Source organism: Pipra filicauda, unplaced genomic scaffold (assembly GCF_003945595.2).
Source record: "Pipra filicauda isolate LSUMZ 115617 unplaced genomic scaffold, ASM394559v2 scaffold249_size1133689_pilon, whole genome shotgun sequence".
NCBI classification, from domain to species: Eukaryota; Metazoa; Chordata; class Aves; order Passeriformes; family Pipridae; genus Pipra; species Pipra filicauda.
The window spans coordinates 264,630-284,475 of record NW_024104364.1 but is presented as its reverse complement, the minus strand read 5'-3'; the positions used below and the strand labels follow the sequence as shown (position 1 = coordinate 284,475).

The following is a 19,846-nucleotide window of genomic DNA, read 5'->3' as shown; positions in this document are numbered from 1 at the left end:
TCTATGAACAACCTACATGAAGGTTTGAAAACCTATTTATCACTAAGGTAATGGTTCGTACTTTCTTCACAGAAGTGTCATTTGATCTTAAATCAAATTCCTATACAATTTATTGAGAATATAACTCTCAAGGAGAAGCTTTTCAAGCCATTGGGTACTTTTATACACTGAAACACCCGAAACAACTTTGAGAAGTGTAATTAAATGACACTCAACTCCTTTGTGGATATTCAATTAGGACAGCAGGACTTATTTCAGAGAGATTAATTACATTAGTAGTGAAGTAGCATTCATTTCTTCAAGTGCTAAAATTAATGATGGCTTCAGAACACAGGAGATTCACTGCAGAGCAACAATAATCCAACTAAAAATTCCCTGTCTCATCAAACCAAACACATCTCAAGAGCAGGGTGTGAAAAATAACCAGTACTGCAGCACCTACGTGTACAAAAGCTTTCACATACACAATGAAGAAGAACCTTGAGGTCTTTTTACTACTGAGAGACAAAATCTTTTAGGAAATACTGAATGAAAGCCATCTAGGAGCTGATGTATATATACTTACAGAACAAAAATTTCAGATATTGACCATTAAAACTGCTCCATCTAAACCAGACCACAACTAAACATTATTTTAGTGCTGTCTTGGGTCAAAGACACGAAATATTGTAAGAAAACAACAAAACAGAGCAAGCCCAAGATCTATAATCTTCACACAACAACAAGTCAAATTCCACAGATGCAAAGCTCTTCCTGCAAGGCAAGTTATGGGTTGGTTTTAAAGTAGACAAATTAATGAAAGATGGAATAAAATCAAGCCTTTTGATACAACTGACAGTCCACGGGCTGGATTCTGACCATGGGTAATTCCACCTTGCCCACTGCTTCTGCCAGGGAGGACACAAGGAATGGGAAGTGCCAGATCCTGCTCTCACAGTCAAACACCCAATTTTGGCACCTCCACATTCAAACACAAGTCACACACAAGGTGCCCCCCGTGTTCTGCACATACCTCAGGAGACAACAAGGCCTTGCCATTCTCATTTAGCACATTACACTTCTTTTTCACTTCTTTTTCATCTCAACATCCATTATTTCCAACAGGAGCTTGCCAATAATATATGAGCCACTAAACATCTCATATCCTGGTCTTTTAATCTAATATAAAACAAATTACTGCAGCACCATTTGTACTAGAAACTGAACTGCAGTACTGAAAAGATACAGATGTGGCTGATTTTGTGAGGGGAGAGGGAAAAGTAGACAAAATCACGCTGAAATAATACTGACATAAAAGAATAAAATCCTTAGTTGTCTAAACTTGAGAGAATTTACAAGCTAGTAAAGTTTATTGTAAAATTTAGTAAGAATGTGTTTTAGGACAAACTAAGGGTCAAATGTTTATATAACCTATGAGAAAAACAAGGTTTCACTACCAGTTTCAATTAAAAAAATTCTTATATAAGAAAACAAAAGTAAAGGTTAAAGTATCATCCTTTTATATCATCCTTTTTATACCCCAGCAGAACTTACTACATTGTTTTTCTGCATCAAACAAATCAAACACATTAGTCCTGGTACACACATTTCCACTGTAACTCTGCTTCCCAAAAAGCCATGTAACCCCTTCCAAGGAACACATCAGCACACAGCAAAGCTACTGGTAAAAGATCAATTTTTTTTTCCTAAATTACAGTTGAATTAGAATTAGACACATGCATATAAATTATGAAGGTCAGACTAATTTGTGATCTCCCCCCAATGCTACTTATTACCATCAAGATTTCCAGTGTCCTCCCAGATGTTTCATATTCCTTTGAAGCCACAAATCGATGCTCCAGAGGTCAAGAGCAGCACTGGAGCGAAGAGCTGAGAAAAGGGAAGTTTCTTTCAGGAAGTTCTGACCACACCACGTGAAACTCTGCACTGGGGGTCTAAAACAATTCTGTCCAGCAGTTCCTCTCTCACTTACACTGTCACCAAAATACTGCCCTCAGCATTAACTGCAGGAACACATTTATACATCAGGTGCTGAAAAAAGAACAATAAAGCACCCCCCGAACTTCACCAGGTATTCCTGTGAATATCAACACTTCCATGAAGAGATCCAAGAACAATCATCCTTTGGACCTAAGAGGGCACAGGAAATGATGAACTACTTTACAGGAGCTGCAGGTAACAGGAATGGGTTTCCAAGCTCCTTACACTGTATTTAATAGGACTGACACTGCTGGTTTTCCACTTGTTTCTATCACACACCTCATGATGGTGTGTTAGACCTGTAGACCATGAGCACAAACATTTATTACCTTTCTTCTACAGCACTCCACATACACAGCTCTGTGTACCAAATTTTGCCCTCCCTGCCATTCCCAGTGGCACTGTGGGAAATAAATTACATCCTGTTCCCAATTCATGATGCGGCTCAGAACGAGCTCTGCTGCTTCTCAGACAATTTGCTCCAGAACAGCAAAAATATTTGCAAACATACATGTTTCCTATCCCCCCTCTGCTGCTACAAACACAACACACAGCCTAAATGGAGTTTCCTAAAGCTGATTTAAGTGAGAAGCAGGAAGAGCTTCTTACCTGGAACTTTGGATTGAGAGTCCAGCAGGCAGGAAAACCCTGCCTTGCATTGCCAACCCCACTCAGAGGGAGATGGGTTTCACCTTCTCACATCATGAGCCATTCCCTCCCTACCCAGAGCTCCCACGGCCTGGAATAGGGGAGAAAAGACTCCCAGATTCCTCAGAAGACTCATATGGAGTCTCCTGACAGGGTCAGACAGAGCCATTTGCCTGGGACGCTCTTTTGAGCTGAAAACCAACACAAAGGAGAAGGGTTTTGTCAGAGCAAAGAGATGCAAGTACCCAAATTTTCCTACACATGTTGCACCGTTAGTTATACAACTGCTACACTCACATCTCCTTACATTGCACATCAGATCCTCTTATTTGTCAAAGCCTTTAAGAACACTAATGAGAGTAGCATCTCTGTAATCCTTTTAACTGCTTATGATTTAGATAAAGCACACTAAACTAGACCACAGACATCAAAGGATGGCAGAGAGCACGAAACTGAAGTAATTTGAGGATAAAAGGTAGTTTTGTTTCCATGAAAACAGAAAGGCTGCTAAAAAACCCTGCATCATAATCCAGCAGCAAATCACAATGGAACACTGCAAAGAACTTCAGATTTCAAATGGAAGATGCTTTTGATCTACCGCTCCCAACTCAAGCTGCAACACAAACACTCTTATTAACTGCAACTCATAACTCTGAGAATATCTTGTACATATTTATGTTTAAAATTCCTCAAGGTTAACTATGCTCCTCTGGGGGCTATTTGCATGCAGCTCAGAACAGGTAGTTTTTTCAACAGGTTTCATCTTGAACTAGTTTCAGTAGGAAAATTATTCAGAACCTGCTCAGAATTCATTTCTCCAGGCTGACATATTAATCCCAACTACACTAAAATACTCCCAAATTTTAAGGATGCTTGAGAGCTACAGAGATGGAAGGGGAAAGATTGATTCTCTGCACTTCCAGCCTTGTAGGATCAAACCAGAGGCACTCTGCAGAGAAAGCTCATGCCAAGTCTTTGGCTGCTGTACCCACTTCCAGCTCGATATTCAGGAATTCAGGCCCTGGCACTTTTAACCTCAGTTGAAATGTGCCCCCAGTCCATCTTTGTTGGGCAAAACACATTCTGCCCAGTCAGAAACTGTGTGTTCAACTCATACCCACTACTACTGCTCAAGAAAAAAAGTGGAACTTTCTGACTCTTCTTTGCTCCCCACTCGCCCTTCTAGAATTTCCTCAGATGTTCCAGGAACCAGCTCTAGAACAACAAGGCTTCCTGAGCCACTAAGAATTAATGTTTCCCCACCAAACACAGGTACTACCATCCTCTGAGTCAGGTTTTCTAGTTTTTATTTACAGACACTAAAGAAGCTGCCTGGGGACTTCCAGCCCTGGGGTTAGAGAAAGGGGAGGTGGGATGGGAAGGGAACACACAAGGAGCCATAGAAACTTATCTACTGGCTACAAACACCACAGGAGCTACAGCAAAATCAGAAGCTCCACACTGAGGGATCCACATTCACTTGTTGACTTCAAGCTGACTTCAGTCAACTTAAAATAAACACATCACAGCCCAACCAAACACCACTTAAACCTAAGAGAGAACAAAAAGCAATAATGGAAAGTAAAGGCACTGAAGTTTTAGCTCCAAGAAAGTTATTGTTCTGAATGAGGATCATATGGATGTGATGAGATTGTGGATCTGTATGTGGGAGGGCATGGAATGCACACAGTGTAGGTGATCCAGGGATAAGACACTGCAAAAATCACTTTGCACCTCAGTAGCACCCACTGCTCACCACTGGATCCCCTCCATCACTGAGATATCACAGAGAGACTTTCCAGCAGTTCACATTTATACATTAAAAATTTATTCAAATGTTGAACCCAAACACTTGCATTCCCAAATATCTCCACTTACATACTAAAATTCCTATTTTCACAAGATCCAACTCCTTCAACATCAGCTCTGGACAGTAACACAAAAACCTTTATCAATTCTTTAGCTGCTTCGTAACATCCAAGAGCCCCACATGTCCCAGGCTGCAGGAGCAGGGCATCCATCCTTCCCCTTGCTCAGCACCCTGGATGCAACCCCGGGATACTGGGCCAGTAAAGGACTCCCCAGTACAGGACAGACTGACAAACTGGGGCAGGGCCAGCACTGGTGACCACAATGATCAGGGCTGGAGCACAGCACACACGAGGAGAGCCCTCAGCACTGAGCACCTGAGGACAGGGAGGCAGAGCAGGCTCTTCCCAGGGGTGCTCCACAAAAGCACTGCCAGTACAAGCAGGAACAAGGCAAACCTTGCTTTAAGGTAATAAACCCTTCCCATGTCCCAAGGAGGGTGGTCAAACACTGCAGCAGAGGCTCCTTGTGCCACTGCCACCCCAGCACAGTCCCCACACACCCGGCCAAGGCTCCCTGAGGATCCTCCTCTCACCAGACCGGCTCTGAGCAGGAGGTGGAGCTGGACACACCTGGCTCTGCCACCTCACCTGTCTTAAAGAAATGGCTTAACAATACTCTAGAAACACAGGAGACATCAATTAGCACGAGCCTAAAACTCTGCCACATCACCCACTGACAATTAAGTCACCAATCTTCCACAACCCCAATTCTGTTGACAGAAGCTATTTTAGACATCTGGTCTCACACGCAGGTTTGTTTTGGGTTGCAATGTGTCAGGCTGATTCCACACACAAAGTGTCCATGTGAATATGAGATAATTAAAGTCCTGTCAGATGTTTACATTGTTACAACGATGATAAAACTTCCCAGTTCAGGAAATATTTGCAAACACTCTTGCAATTTAATAACTCCAGTTTCCGTCTGAAGTTCAAACTTGGCACATTATCAGCCCTCTCAGGAATGATTCTCTGCCAGCTCTCATTTATTGGGTGAGAACACCAATAATAGTTACTCCATGTGCATAATATTTACTTCTCTCAGCACTGCAAGGGTCCAGCAGTTTCTGCACAGCCATACATCAAACCCCTGCTCTAATTCTGTGATTAGACCTTGAAATAACCCCTCACAGGTCAAGGCAGTGACACAGTCGGATTGAAACCCGTCAGAACAAAAATACATTAAAAAAAAATTAACTGCTTTCAAGGTCCACTTCTAACTCAGCACTTTTTTTTGAACAATCCTTGCTTAAATCACAACTGTACAACACATTACATTTAATAAGAAAACACAACTTATAGCAATCACAGATATTAATTCTTACAAAAATAAAACATGCCTAAATGTTCTCAGACAGAAATATCTTAAAATACACTATTAATTTAGACTGAAATTTAAGTTTCACAATAAGATTTTTAGGAAGCCCAGAATACGAACTGACCATTTTTCAGGACTCGTGCTGGGCTCCAGCATATCTTCACGACCCTCACTTATTAACAGAGGAGAAAACTAAAGATTCAAGAGAGTTCAAGTGATTGTTCCAACCCACTTGGTGCAGAGAGGCAAAGTTTGCCTCGGTCCAAAAAACGCAGAGAGGAGTTAAGTTTGAAAATTCCTGGCACAAACAAAGCCAGATGTTGGATTCCAAAACAATAATTCAACTTTATTTTCTAAAACAAAAAGAGAGGAGGGAAAGAAGAGAAATAGAAAAGTAGGAAAAGCCAAGAGAAACTGCTAGAAGCACAGAAAAGGGGTTCCCACCACCATGGGCTCAGTGCTGGCTTGTAGGGTCTGTCCTTGGTGGTGGGCTCCAAGCCTGGAGACAGATCCTTCTGTCTCCCATCCCTGGGATCCTCTCAGGCTCCTGGATCTCTCATCCCCATCCATCTTCCTCCCTGCTCTTCCCTCGTGATCTCTTGTGCTCTGATCTCCCACTGCACCGTACTGGGCACTCGAACAGTGGTTTAGTTACATCCACAGCAGGCTCAGGGCTGCTCTGTTTGCATCCAACAAAATTCACCTGCTAGACCTGACTTGGGAGGGCGAGGTGAGCTGAAGCCCTTACCACGTAACAGTTTTTAAATTAAACCCACTCTTTTTAATTAAACAACTTGTCTTTTTGCAACTTGTCTTTAGCAGTTTTCAATTAAAGCAACTTGCCTTTCGCAACTCTTCAATTAAAGGTTTTTGCTTCAAGTCTGAGGCAATGGCGAAGCCCAGACTGCTTTCCACCAGTTCTTTTAAGTGATAAGTACTCACATCCACTGGAATTAAGATACTGCATTTACACAGCTTAAAAAGTCTGCTTGATGCAGGAATTTTCATTCTTCTTCTAGACTGAAAATACAGTAACTACCACCAAACTGAATGGCACATGCTCATACACGTCAGACCATTTATGTCCCCCTTTCACAGTAAATTAAAAACAGTTACTGCCTAACTTAAGATGCGATTAATACACATTTCTAAATACACAAACACTGAATTTAAGAGTTGAATTCAGCATATCCAACTAATTTATGGTACTACACATCACAGCACTCAGTAGTAAACACGTTGTTCCTCAGTTTCCACACACAACCAACTGTGGATGTTTCCCCTTGGCTCTCTGAAAGCATCTTGCAACTCCTGTTTAGCTTTTCAGCCCAATGAAAACTGTGACATTCCCAAGGAGCTGGGAGAGCCACACATTCTCTGTACTGAGATAATCTTCTTAAGAGAGATTGTAAATATCTCAGCCAGGCAGTGAAACCACAAAACAACGTATCTTCCAGGAGCAGGAGCAGCAGTGGGTGCAGGAAAAGTTGTTTTACAGTATCTGTAACTCTTAACTTAGAAATAAGCATTTTTCAGAATACTGGGATACAAATACAAGAAGGCATTTTTCCTCATAACCTGTTCAGTCTGAAAGTAAGAGTCCAGTTGGACAGGTGAAACACCAGGCATTAAGAAATCATCTATCCACCAAACAAAATTCACATTCCAATGATCAATTAAGACATTAAACTGAATATGAGATGCTACTTTTTATGTTGAACAAACAGCATAAAAGAATATATATGTCAAAAATACATAAACCAGGAAACTTCTATTTTTTTCCCCAACAAATATGCAAACAAGAGCAAAACCAATTCTTTCACCAGTGCAACAGATATGAACCAACTTGCAGCAGTTAAGTGTAACTTGCTTCAGGTATAGCTACAGGTACCACTTCTCATTAACTCTTCCTCCAAGAAAAGCACCTGCTCGTGGGGAGGGAGACCAGGGAAGCAGCAGAAGTGGAAGTAACACTTGGTGACTACCAGAACAGGGAAGGAACCTGCATGACTAAGCACTGTGGTACTTCTCTGTAGGCTGAGAATGTCCATTTTCTATCTGATTTACTGGTAACTGTCCCATGTGCCACACTGACTCCACTCACAAGGTGCAGAGAGAACTGTCCACAAAACTGCGTTTGCTGGTCCATGGCTGGTTCTTTCCTGCCCTGCTGGCCAATTCCTGTGCTCAGGCAGGCTCAGGTACCACTGCAGATGGATCACACACGTCCTTACCACAACCCTCTCCCAGACCCTACACAGAATAGCCCAGAAAGGACCTCTGGAGAACACCCAGCCCATCCCCTGCCAAGGCCGGGTCACCTGGAGCAGGTGACACAGGACCTTGTCCGGGTTGGTTTGGAATGTCTCCAGACAGGGAGAGTCCACACCTCCCTGGGCAGCTGTTCCAGTGCTCTGCCACCTCCACGGAAAGAAGTTCTTACTCATTTTGAGGTGGAACTTGTGTTTTAATGTATGGCCATTGCTCCTCGTCCTGTCACTGAAAAGAGTCTGGCACCATCCTCTGACACCCTTGGAGATATTTCTGTGCATTAATGAGATCCCCTCTCAGTCTCCTCCAGACTAACCAGGCCCAGCTCCCGCGGTCTCTCCTCACAACAGAGATGCTCCAGAGCCCACATCTTAATCACATGATCTAAAACTTTTTGCTGCAGCAACCCAAAGATGAACTCTTCCTACACCAAAGCACACCAACAAGCACTCCTAAAAATGTACTACAAGAAGTGATATTCCAGTCTATATATAGTGCAGGAGCTACACCTCGTGTTGTTCCCACACCTGTGTCCTACAGTGGGACCTGGATAATCCTGTAATTGCTAATAAAATAGACCCAGCTTCCCAAGTTCTGTGTCTTCCACTGGCATATCACTTCCCTGGGAGGGTGGGGAGGCCCTGGCACAGGTTGCCCAGAGAAGCTGTGGCTGCCCCATCCCTGGAAGTGTCCAAGGCCAGGTTGGACAGGGCTTGGAGCAACCTGGGCTGGTGGAAGGTGTCCCTGCCCATGGCAGAGGGTGGGACAAAATGATCTTTAAGGTCCTTTCCAACCCAAACCACTCTGTGATTCTATGATATAACGATGGATATAAAAAGATGGATCACAAGACCATCGCAGTACTCTAGAGAGTGTATTTACAGACTACATTTAATACAGTATCTTTTTAAAACTAATGAATTTTCTAAGAGCACTTCCTAGATGAACTTCTGAACAGTTTGAATGAACAAATCACTACCAAGTCAGGTTTTAATTCCTTCACTGTGCAACACAGGATACACCTGAGTCCAAAGGGTGTCACCAAACAAGGTCTCTCTGACCAGAGGGTCCAATTAAGACCTGTAAAACCACTTACCAAGGCCCTAAATCGGTCTGTACACCACAGCACGTGAGTCACCCCATCTACAGCTCCAGAAGCTTTTCAATTCCATCCCTGAATGTATAATATATTAAAAAAAAAAATAAAACTCAAGCCGTGGTTTTGATAGGAACACCTGGAAGGAGCAGGGTACTCTTCTTTCCTGGCACAAGTTGGGCACGTGCAGAGCAACTCGGGTGACAGACAGCACTGCAAGGTTTTATCTCAGTCACAGCAAAGCAGGTGCAGTGGACACACAATTCCCACCTAGGCAGGTAGTTTGCACTTAATTAGATATGCTTTACCCCAGTGCTGTAGAACTGAGGCTGCCCAGTCCCTCCCTGAGAGCCAAAACAGAATAGTTTGGGTTGCAAGGAGCCTTTAAAGCTCATCCAGTCCAACCCCCCTGGAACGAGCAGGGATCTTCAACAGGTTGCTCAGAGCCTGGTCCAGCCTGACCCTGAATGATTCCAGGATAGAGGCATCCACCACCTCTCTGGGCAACCTGTACCAGTGCTTTAACACCCTCGTTGTAAAAAACTTCTTCCTTAAATCTAATCTAAACCGATCCTCCTTCAGTTTAAAACCACTACCCCCTGCCCTGTCACAACAGTCCCTGATAAGAAGTCTGTCCCCATCGTTCTTATAGTACTCGTTACAGTAGTCTTACACAGCACCCCTTTAGGTACTACAGGGCTGCAATAACGTGTCCCCGGAGCCTTCTCTCCTCCAGGGTGAACAACCCCAATTCTCCAGCCTTTCCTCACAGCAGAGCTGCTCCATCCCTCTGATCATCCTGGTTCCTCCTCTGGGCCCTGTCCAACAGCTCCATTCCTTCCACGTGTGTTGAAAACCCACGGAACGCGATTCACACTCTCGATCCCAGCAACTTCCCAACTTCCAGCGGCCGCTCGCAAACACGGAACAGCCCCCGAGCAGCACCGGGGCACCGGCAGCTCCTGCGGCCGCGGCCGGACCTGCCCGCGCGGGGACCGGGAAAACCCCGCGCTCCTTCCCGGGACACCCCGCTGCCGGCGGGGCGCTCCCCGCGGGGAAAGCCCCCCCGGTGCTCACCTTGCTGCACGTCGCCGTTGGCCCCGCCGGGCACGGGCACGCTGAGCTGGCGCTCGGGCTCGGGCAGGCAGCGGCGGCAGAAGGAGTGCAGGCAGGGCAGCAGCTTGGGCTCTGCCTCCCGCCGGCTCTGCAGGCTCTGCGCGCACACGGCGCACGTGTCGAGCAGCGAGAAGGGCCCCGGCGCCGCGGGCGTCAGCGGCGGCACCGGGCTGGGGCCGGGCCCCGCCGCCGCGCCGGGCCCCGCCGCCGCCTCTGCCTCGGCCTCGCCGGCGCCGCGCTCGGCCGCCGCCGCGCCGGGGCTGTCGCGCTCCTCGGGCGGCGCGGCGGCGGACGGGGAGGCGCAGGGCGGGTCCAGGCCGCCGCCGCCGCCCGGCGCGGCCTCGGCGGCCGCGTCCCCTCCGCCGCCGCCTCCTTTGTTTTCCGCCATGTTTCCTCCTTTGAACCCGACCCCGCTCCGCGCACGCTCCGCGTCACCGCACGCCGCCGCCGCGCACGCGCGCCCCCCTCCGCGCGCTCCCGCGGCAGCGGCGACGCGGAGGTGGGGAGGTGGCCGGTGACGTCACGAGGGGCGGGCACAGCACCCCCCGGGGTGAGACGCCATTGGGCGGTGGGGGTGGTCTCTCAGCCAATCGGCGGAGGGAGGCGGGGCCAGCAGAGGAAGGGCCGCGCCCACAGGGAACGGCCCCGGGAGAGCGCGAACAGGGATAGGGAACGATGGACCGGGATAGGGAACAGAGCACCGGGTTGAGGAATGATGGACCGGGATAGTGAATGATGGACCGGGATAGGGAACAGAGCACCGGGATGCGGAATGATGGACCGGGATAGTGAACAGAGCACCGGGATGGGGAACGATGGACCGGGATAGGGAACGGAGCACCGGGATGGGGAATGATGGACCGGGATAGGGAACAGAGCACCGGGATGGGGAACGATGGACCGGGATAGAGAACAGAGCACCGGGATGGGGAATGATAGACCGGGATAGGGAACAGAGCACCGGGATGGGGAATGATGGACCGGGATAGGGAACACAGCACCGGGATGGGGAATGATGGACCGGGATAGGGAACAGAGCACCGGGATGGGGAATGATGGACAGGAATGGGGAATGATGGACCAGGATAGGGGATAATGGACTGGCATAGGGAACAGAGCATCGAGAAGGGGAATGATGGACCAGGATAGCAGATAATGGAGCGGGATAGGAACAGAGCACCAGGATGGGGAATGACAGACCAGGATGGGGAATGACAGACCAGGATGGGGAATGATGGACCAGCATAGGGGATAATGGACTGGCATAGGGAACAGAGCACCAGGATGGGGGATAATGGACCAGGATGAGGAACAGAGCACTGGGATAGGGAACAGAGCACCAGGATGGGGAACAGAGAACCAGGAATGGGGGATGAGAGACTGGGATAGGGAACAGAGCACCAGGATAGGGCCCCTGGGTTGGCTCATTCCCATTGGCCCCAAATTCCAGCTCACACCCATCCCTTTCCCAGGGCGATGTGGGGGTTCCCCTGGCACAGCCCCCTCCTCCACAGCTCTCAGGCCCCCTTGGAATGTGGAGCACAAACCACACAAATAGCAAACCAAGATTTATTAAAGGCACGGGGGAAACGCAAAAACATGGACCGGCTTTCTGAAGAGCTCCTACTCTGGGTATATGAACACTGAAACAATTCACAGTACATTTAACTGTGCCTATAAGTCATTTAAACGGGACACTTTGAGTCCACTCTACCTCCTCCTAGAATTTAAAACAAGGAAAAGAAACAATGAGAACAGAAACTTGTGTAACCTCACGCAACTGCCAAAAACACAGCATCTTCAAACTGGTTTTTTTTAACACATGCTGCAGTGAGACAGTCAGGATTAAGTCACTGGAAGTCTTGCTGGATATTCTCCTTGTTTGCTTCCCCGTGCTGCTGTTTGATCTGTGAGATTTCATTTTCCAGCTGCACAATAGTTCGTTCGATCTCGTAATTTTTACTGACAAGAGACACCCACCTGGAAGGGAAAGGAAATAAAAAAAAGCCTTTAAGTGTTATTCAACAGTCCTCTGGTTTAAAAATCAAAGACAACTAAGAAAGCAGAGAGACACCAACAGGAACGGGTTTAACAGAAGAATTCTCGATACTCACGTGGATTCCATTTCCCGTAGCTTGGCCCCAGCTGTGAGCTGCATGTTCTTTCTTTGCCAGTTCAGATCTTGGATGTTTTTCCTGGGGAGAGAAAGATCTATGTAGTTTTATCCTCATTTCTTTAAAATCATTACTATCTGTTGCTAATTTCCAAATATACTTAATCCTTAGAAGTACTACCGGAAAACACTCGTGCAGCCAGGACTGTAATGACAACACACAAATGGATAAATCCCAGTACAGGGTTCACAGAGAACTCCGAGATAAATAAAAGGCCAAGTCCAACATGAGGGAACATGTCTTTGCAGAGACAACTGCACACTAAATAGAAATCTATCAACAGTGAAAAGATACCATTACTACATTTCAGAGAGAATTCCACAATCCAGAGTAGAAGTTCAGATATAATAAGACAAAGCCAACCAAACCAAATGAAACACAGAACTTTCAGTAGAACAGGCATTATGAATGTAACTGCTTGGGGAGGGCAGGGTCACATTTCTTAATTATTGATATTACTGAGTCTTTTTTCCTGTGATCATGGCAGCAGCACATACACCAGCCTTTGTAAAGCCTGGGAGAAGAATTTCAGTATGAATCCAATTTCAGCGTGGAAACATGAATGACTCACCTCAACTTCTGAAGCTCTTTCTGGGCTTGTTCTATCATATGAACCAGGTGTCTGATGGCAGAATGCAAGCAAAGCGTTAGAAAACCACACAGTTGCTGAGTTAAAATGTCATTCAACCTGACATTTAACCCTCCAGAGTTAAGGATACAACAAGCCAGTGCAACCCAAACACACTGTTCTGGATAACAGACCCTCTACCTGCTCCCTCTCTCCAGAGCTAAGCAACCCTTTGCCTTCTCTCAGAGCTGGGTTTTGCATTTCTTTTGCCTACTCCTTTATCTAAGGTTGAGCCAACCCTTCTCAAAAACAAGCATTAACATTCTCTGCCTGAAACAGCCCTGGTGTTTCCTGCAGCAATACCCCTACAACCTTTTTATGGCTTTTGCAGCAGCTTTATTATGCTCCAGGCTGAGCAAGTTCATCTTTACGAGTAGTAAGTTCACTTTTATTTCCACTACTGAATTATTCTTTCTCTATCTTTAGTCCCTTTAGTTCTCCTCAGTTTAAAGTCCATTATCACCAATAGTCACAAAATTCAAGACTGGGATGTATCAGAACACGGGCTGTTCCTTGGCCACAGAGAGGGCTGCTTCTCCCTCAGATCGGCCTCCTCTTGCACTCACAGCTCTCACAGGGAGACTATGTTCCTGAACTATTCCAGATCATACTCCAAAGACCCTGCAGGACTCACACAGGAAAACACAACAAACACACAGCAGTTCAGCTCAGAACTGGGTTCAGCTGAGGGCCTTACTCGTTGTACACCTTCCAGGCGTTGCAGCCGTGCTGGGACATGAGCTCCAGGTTCTCGATGCGCACGGCCTGGTGCTCCAGCTGGGCCATGGAGTTGTTCACACACTCCTGCCACGCCGTGATGTCGTTCTTCTGCCCCGAGGACGGGGCTGGCAGCTCGTACCTGCAACGGGCACCGCTCACCTGGGGGCGTTCCCCACCCGGGGGCACCGCTCCTGTGCCAGCACCGCTCACCTGGGGCGGGCACCGCTCACTCACCTCTTCATGCTGAGCAGCTCCAGGGGCTGCCGGGCCGCCAGGCGCTCGAACTCGTTCCGCATGATCTCCGTCTGGGGGGGAGCCAGAGGGCAAGGGGGATCCAGTCGGAATGTGGGGAAGGACAGGAGATGGGTTTGGGGGACAACACGAGAGGGGTTTGGGGGAAGGACACGAGAGGGGTTGGGGAGGAGGACAGGAGATGGGTTTTTGGGGGGAACACCCTTTGGGGGGAGGACACGAGAGGGGTTGGGGGGGAGGACACGAGAGGGGTTGTGGGGGGAGGACACGAGAGGGGTTGGGGGGGAGGACACGAGAGGGGCTTTGGTGAGACAAGAAAGGTTTAGGGGAAGAACATGAGAGGGGTATAGGAGGGGACACAAGAGGGTACGGGGTGGGGGGGACAGGCGGCACATGGAGGGCGCTGGGCCGCCTCAGCTCACCTCGAAGGCGCTGTAGTCGTGCGCGGGCAGGTAGCTGAGGTAGTTCTTGGTCGGCCGGTACCGCCGCGTCTCCTCCTCCACCAGCGCCGCGGCCTAGCGCACACGGGGCGTCAGGCGGGGCGGCCCGCCCGCCCCATCACCGCGCCCACCGCCCCAGCCCCGCACGCACCGCCTCCCGCACTCCCGGCGCCTCGTATCCCTGGTCGAAGTAGGGCAGCGCATCCACCACCACGTCCCCGGCCACCAGCCCCGGGCCCGACATCTTGGCCGCGGCCGCGCGCGCTCTGCGCGTGCGCGGGGCCCGCCCTCGGCTCCGTCAGCAGACCCCGCCCCTCCGGCCCGGCCACGCCCCTCCAGGCTCAGACCACGCCCCACCGGTTCGCCTCTACTGCCCCTCAGTCACAGACCCCGCCCCTCCTGACTCAGACCACGCGTCTTCAGAGTCAGATCCCCGCCCCTCTCGGTCCTGGGCCCCAGGCCCCGCCCCCCCCAGTCCGGCTCCGCCCCTTCTCTCCCGATTTGACTCCAGCCCAGACCCCGCCCACCCCGGCTTGGCCCCGCCCCTCCCGCCCCATCCTTGGCCCCGCCCCGTGCGCTGGCCCCGCCCCGCCCGGCCCCGCAAAGAACGGAGAGACGGGAAGGGTTTGGATCCGTGAGCTGGTTATTGATCCACGAGCTGGTTATTGATCCGCGAGCTGGATCTCGATCCGTCTGCTGGATCTCGATCCATGAGATGCCTGTTAACCCAGCACAAACACACACACACGGAGCCCCCGCCCCGCACAGGGAGCCCGGCCCCGGGCAGGGCCCGGCGGCTCCCCCGCCCCGGTCCCGCCGCTGTCCCGCAGCAGCGCCCGGTCACTTCTTCTGGAGAAATTTCATTTTGTTGCCTGCGGGGAAAAAAAACAGCTCTAGGAGATTTATGTGAGGGTGGGGAGAAGCTGTGGCTGCCCCATCCCTGGAAGTGTCCAAGGCCAGGTTGGACGGGGCTTGGAGCAACCTGGGCTAGTGGAAGGTGTCCCTGCCCGTGACAGGGGTGGAATGAGATGATCTTTAAGGTCCCTCCCAACCCAAACCATTCCATGATTCTGTGAGCTGGAGACACGCCAGGAGCATCTGGCTGAGTCACACATGGCCACACTCTGCTACAGACACAACTTCTGAGTGTGTCCTCAGCCAGGATCACAGTTAAGGATCAAGCCTGTACATCCCCCAGAGCAGCACCTCTCACAAACTTTAGATAAAGATGTTTTGCTTAAAAATAAAAGAAAAATCTTGCACAGTGTTCGGCATCTCCTGAAGGGGCAAATCTAAACAAAGGAACACAAGTGCACAAGGCAAAGAAGGGGCCCTGCTCTCCTTTGCATCAAATTAATTATTCAATAGCTAAAATTAATTAAAAAAATTAAAATTCAACAAAAATCAAGGGTCTCCCTTTACCAAGGCTGCGAAGGATTTTGTTCATTCCAGTTCGTTCCGTCTCTGGAATAGTCTCCAAATACTCCAAGGCACGGACCTCAAAAAGGCCTAAAGAGAAAAAAATCCGAAAAAATTAAAAATCACTCCTCTACATGAGCTACTCCACCCTTTACCATGTGGCATCTTCTGTGCTTAACAAGGTTATGAAAGGAAATCCTGCATGTAGTGTCTGTAACCTGCAGGATCGAGCCCAGAAAGGAGAGATGCAACAACTCTTTGCTTCATAAGATGAATTTTGTTGAGTAACTGGAAGAGAACGGGGCTATCCCATATGCCAAAATCCCAACAGGACAACTTTCCAGGACAAGAAGAAAGATCAAACCTACCTTTGACCACGCTCTTGCTCAGCTCCCGGTCCTGGATGAACCCTGCAAACATCTGTGTTTCCATGAAGAACTGCAGGAAGTGGCGCACGTTGCGGGACACGTGGGATTTGCGGAAGGGCTCCCGCTGGAACACCCGCTCCCCCTTCTCCGTGACGTTCATGTGCAGGGAGTAGTGCCCGACAATCTCCACAAAGAACTGCACAAAAGCCTCAGAGACCAGCGAGTTCAGAGTCATGTCCCCTGTGAGGAGGACACAGAGGGATTTCCCATCACTTTGGTCATTCCTCTTCTAAAGGAGAAGCAGCTCTTAGGTCCTTCTTAGCTCTTAGGAAAGCAGTGACCTCAGTTATTTTTTGGGCTGGCTGTCTCAGACTGTGAAATCTCAGATGACTCTTTGATATCAAACAGGTCACAGCTCAAATATTCTATTTCCCATGTCAGCTTTGTGCTGCAGCTGGGACAGGTTCAATTCTAAAGCCTTTCAGTAGTTAAAGCATTCAGAATTCCATTTTTCCTGCCAAACATCTCGTGTCTAATATGCTGACAGCTCATAACAGGCTAAGTTTAATTCTCTTAAAGAATTAGACAAACTACAGAACACAAACCCACTGGAAAACTAACTTTGCTACTTCTCATGTGTATGGAATTACATCATTTGACAATGCCATTCTCTGCAGCCATCCAATGCTTTTTAAAACTCTCACACTTCCTTATCTGATGGATTATGTATAAATCAGTCCAGCTTTGAAAATGATCTGTCAGAGTACCTTCTAAAGTACAGAAACTCTCTGTTTGAGAAAAGCATCGTCTCTGCCACTTAAGAAAAATCAAAAAAACCTCAAAGCACAGGAACTGATGCCCTTGGCCCAAGGAAAACTACAGCTCTGCACATACTGATTGTGAAAAGAGGAACAACTGTCAGCACACCAAACTTCTCACACGTTCACAAGCAAGATGTCCTCAGTGGGATCACAGGGAAACAGCTAAAATGTCCCTTCTTAATGTTTATTCCCATTTGCTCATTTTTGTACCAACTCCACAGCAGCTATAAAGATCTGCTAATGGGAAAACACTTTTCCACAGAAAATTTTCCACAGAAGTACCTTGTGTGTCACCCTGCCCATGTGACAGGATTTCACTTCGTTCTTCCAAGACTTGTACAAGTGCAGCCTGGAGTTTATGAGGCAGGATCTCGTCTTCATCTGATACCTACAGACAAAAATTGGCCAAGGAAGGATTTTTGTGTTAGATCCATCATCAGCAGAACCAGGGAACAGATGAGAAATATCCATAACGTGCCTAAAGCAGTTGGAGGGGAGTTACCCTGGGATATGGTGGATCTTGGTGGAGCAATGTATTTGTTTTGTAGCCACAGAAATGAAAAATATTTGCTCAGCACCCTCCAGACACGTTCTGTTAAAGTCACACACACAGCTGGCCAACACAGAACACGTGCTACAGCCACCACACAGACTCAGGCTTATTTCAGCAGTGAAAAAACACACAACAACAAACAACAACAAGTCTGTTGAGAAAATATGACAAGTCTCAACCCCCAAAAATTGGGGTTTTAAAAAAACCCCAATCCTTTAATACCTTTCTCCAGTTGCAGGCTGCAATGCAAAACAGGACAGTGAGGCGAGGGAAAGGAGAAGCAAATATCCTCCTGAACTAGTAATAAATATCCCAGTTTGTAGGTCCTTGTCTGGTGATGCAGAAGCACTTTAGGTGGAGTGAACTGTGATAATTTGTTCCCTAGATTATCACTCCTGGGGAAAACAACAACCTAAACCAACAAACACACCTCACCTAGATGAGAGAGGAGAAAGTATTTTACAGAACAAGTACAGGGAGAGACAGCCAGAAGGCAGCAGAGGATCTTAGTGATCTCCTTCACATAATAAGCCAGGTATCCATTTTTAAATTCAGCTCAGACAAGCAGCATCTTTGGCTATGCAGAGCTCTCCATATCATGCAAATGGGATTTTTAAGCCTGTTCCCTTCTCTGTCAGTCCAAAGGGATTACAAGGTATTTCTTCAGCCACTGGAGTCTAGATACGAACACCAGCTTATCCTGAGTGCTTGTTTTTATTTCTTTCATTGATGCCTTTTCCTGGCATGAGTGACTGGCACTGTTATTTCACTCACCTCTTGCAAGAACTTGTCGGCACAAAGATCAACAATGAGAACCTGAGGAAAGATGTACAAAACACACTGACTCGTAACCAGGTATGTTGCTGTACAGAAAATAAACCCAACTCTTTTTTTTGTTTTGTTTTTTTTAAATGTCCTGTCACACAAGTTCTGCCTAACTGCAGCCTGTGTCTAAGAACAGTGAATATTCCTGTCTCTAAGAACAGTGGACATTATTTATCTTCGATAACACTGGAACACCCTGACCGGTGTCTGCCAAGTTCACCAACTTCTCAAAATGTTTGAGTTTATATTAAGACAGAATCCAGAGATTATTCCAGAGGGGGCAACCTCATCCCACTGACACTGTCCCTCACCCCATTCTCACCTCTTCTATGGGCAGGTCCTGGAGCTGTGGTAAGGAGCAGGAGAGAATGCCAATAAGGAACGGGGTCGGAGAGCACACGATATCGATCATAGAGGCTGGCAGGACTGGGATGTAGGTGTGCTGCCAGGTGAAGGGGTAAAGTGTTGCAACAGCAGCGTGGCCACACTTAGACAGAGTGCTGGAAAGGTGAGAGAGGCACAGGGTGGATTGTCAGTGTTTCCTTCAGGTCTCAGCTCCAGCCACAGGTTAGAAACGCTCAGGGCAAGTGTTTGTGTGCAGCAGCAGAAGTCCCGTGCACCCACTTTTAAAGTCAGTTATGGGGAGCTAAACCAGCATCAACCCAGACTAAAAAGGCAAAGTAGACATATTTCCTCTTGTGTAAACAGCCTACTCCAAAATCTAAGCATGCACACGTTGTGTGGCAAGTGCAAAAGGTTTTCAAATGCAACTAATTACAAAAAGTAAAGACGCTTGCACATGGAACAGGCCCAAAGGCAGAAGAAATAACAGTACCCAATAACAGTACCCCTCAGAATGAACTACTCGCTCACATTTAGTTGTTACCTTAAGTTGTCAGCCACAAAGATGACCCTCCTTTCCAGCAGGAGAGAGGCAAAGACCCGAATGGTGTGGGGGACACTGAGACACTGGAAGAGGCACTCGAAGTCAACGTGTTCGAGCCGAGAGTCCAAGGGGCGGCAGAGCTCCATCACCTGAGGGGTGAGGGAGACACAGAGTGCTGGGGGAGCCCAGAGCTGCTGCCCCTCAGCCTGCAGAAAGGAGCCCGAGGTCAGAGCTCATCAGGGGCTGCAGCTTCCTCACGAGGGGCAGCTCTGATCTCTGCTCTCTGTGATCAGAGACAGGACACAAGGGAACGGCTGGAACATAACCAGGGAAGGTTATGTTGGATATCAGGGAAAGGTTCTCCCCCCAGAGGGTGGTCGGGCACTGAACAGGCTCCCCAGGGCAGTGGTCATGGCCCCAAGACTGCCAGAGCTCAGGGGTGTTTGGACAATGCTCTCAGGGA

General features: G+C 48.1%; 3 protein-coding genes across 5 annotated transcripts in view; all 3 read right to left on the bottom strand.

The window, feature by feature from the left end:
* Nucleotides 1-10,685, bottom strand: part of TRIM33 (tripartite motif containing 33) — a 34,611-nt gene extending 23,926 nt beyond the window's left edge. Inside the window, exon 1 of the mRNA XM_027746258.2 lies at nt 10,259-10,685. Coding sequence (XP_027602059.1) covers nt 10,259-10,685 — 427 coding nt within the window. The remainder of the gene's footprint in view (nt 1-10,258) is intronic.
* A 1,165-nt stretch (nt 10,686-11,850) lies between these two features.
* BCAS2 (BCAS2 pre-mRNA processing factor) lies at nt 11,851-14,784 on the bottom strand. Its single transcript, XM_027746282.2, has 7 exons — nt 14,663-14,784; nt 14,494-14,586; nt 14,054-14,124; nt 13,797-13,958; nt 13,043-13,093; nt 12,412-12,492; nt 11,851-12,277 (listed from the first exon to the last, which is right to left on the bottom strand). The coding sequence occupies exons 1-7, from the start codon at nt 14,753-14,755 to the stop codon at nt 12,148-12,150; spliced, it is 681 nt and encodes a 226-aa protein (XP_027602083.1). The 5' UTR covers nt 14,756-14,784; the 3' UTR covers nt 11,851-12,147.
* A 352-nt stretch (nt 14,785-15,136) lies between these two features.
* The window catches only part of LOC114001238 (AMP deaminase 1), a 37,654-nt gene continuing 32,944 nt past the window's right edge, over nt 15,137-19,846 (bottom strand). For all 3 annotated transcript variants that reach the window (XM_039381941.1, XM_027746241.2, XM_027746242.2), the window contains 7 exons: nt 19,384-19,532; nt 18,820-18,997; nt 18,447-18,488; nt 17,402-17,507; nt 16,299-16,538; nt 15,934-16,020; nt 15,137-15,383 (listed from right to left, as the gene is read on the bottom strand). In XM_039381941.1, the coding sequence (XP_039237875.1) occupies nt 15,352-15,383; nt 15,934-16,020; nt 16,299-16,538; nt 17,402-17,507; nt 18,447-18,488; nt 18,820-18,997; nt 19,384-19,532 (834 nt within the window). In that variant the 3' untranslated portion in view covers nt 15,137-15,351. The remainder of the gene's footprint in view (nt 15,384-15,933; nt 16,021-16,298; nt 16,539-17,401; nt 17,508-18,446; nt 18,489-18,819; nt 18,998-19,383; nt 19,533-19,846) is intronic.

What these genes read in the sequence shown, in the direction of transcription:
- BCAS2 (XM_027746282.2), bottom strand. Translation starts at nt 14,755, where the DNA reads ATGTCGGGCCCGGGGCTGGTGGCCGGGGACGTGGTGGTGGATGCGCTG. An exon ending in CGCCGGGAGTGCGGGAGGCG is followed by an intron (nt 14,587 to 14,662) that starts GTGCGTGCGGGG and finishes CGTGTGCGCTAG; the next exon opens with GCCGCGGCGCTGGTGGAGGA. An exon ending in GCCTGGAAGGTGTACAACGA is followed by an intron (nt 13,094 to 13,796) that starts GTAAGGCCCTCA and finishes TTCTGCCATCAG; the next exon opens with ACACCTGGTTCATATGATAG.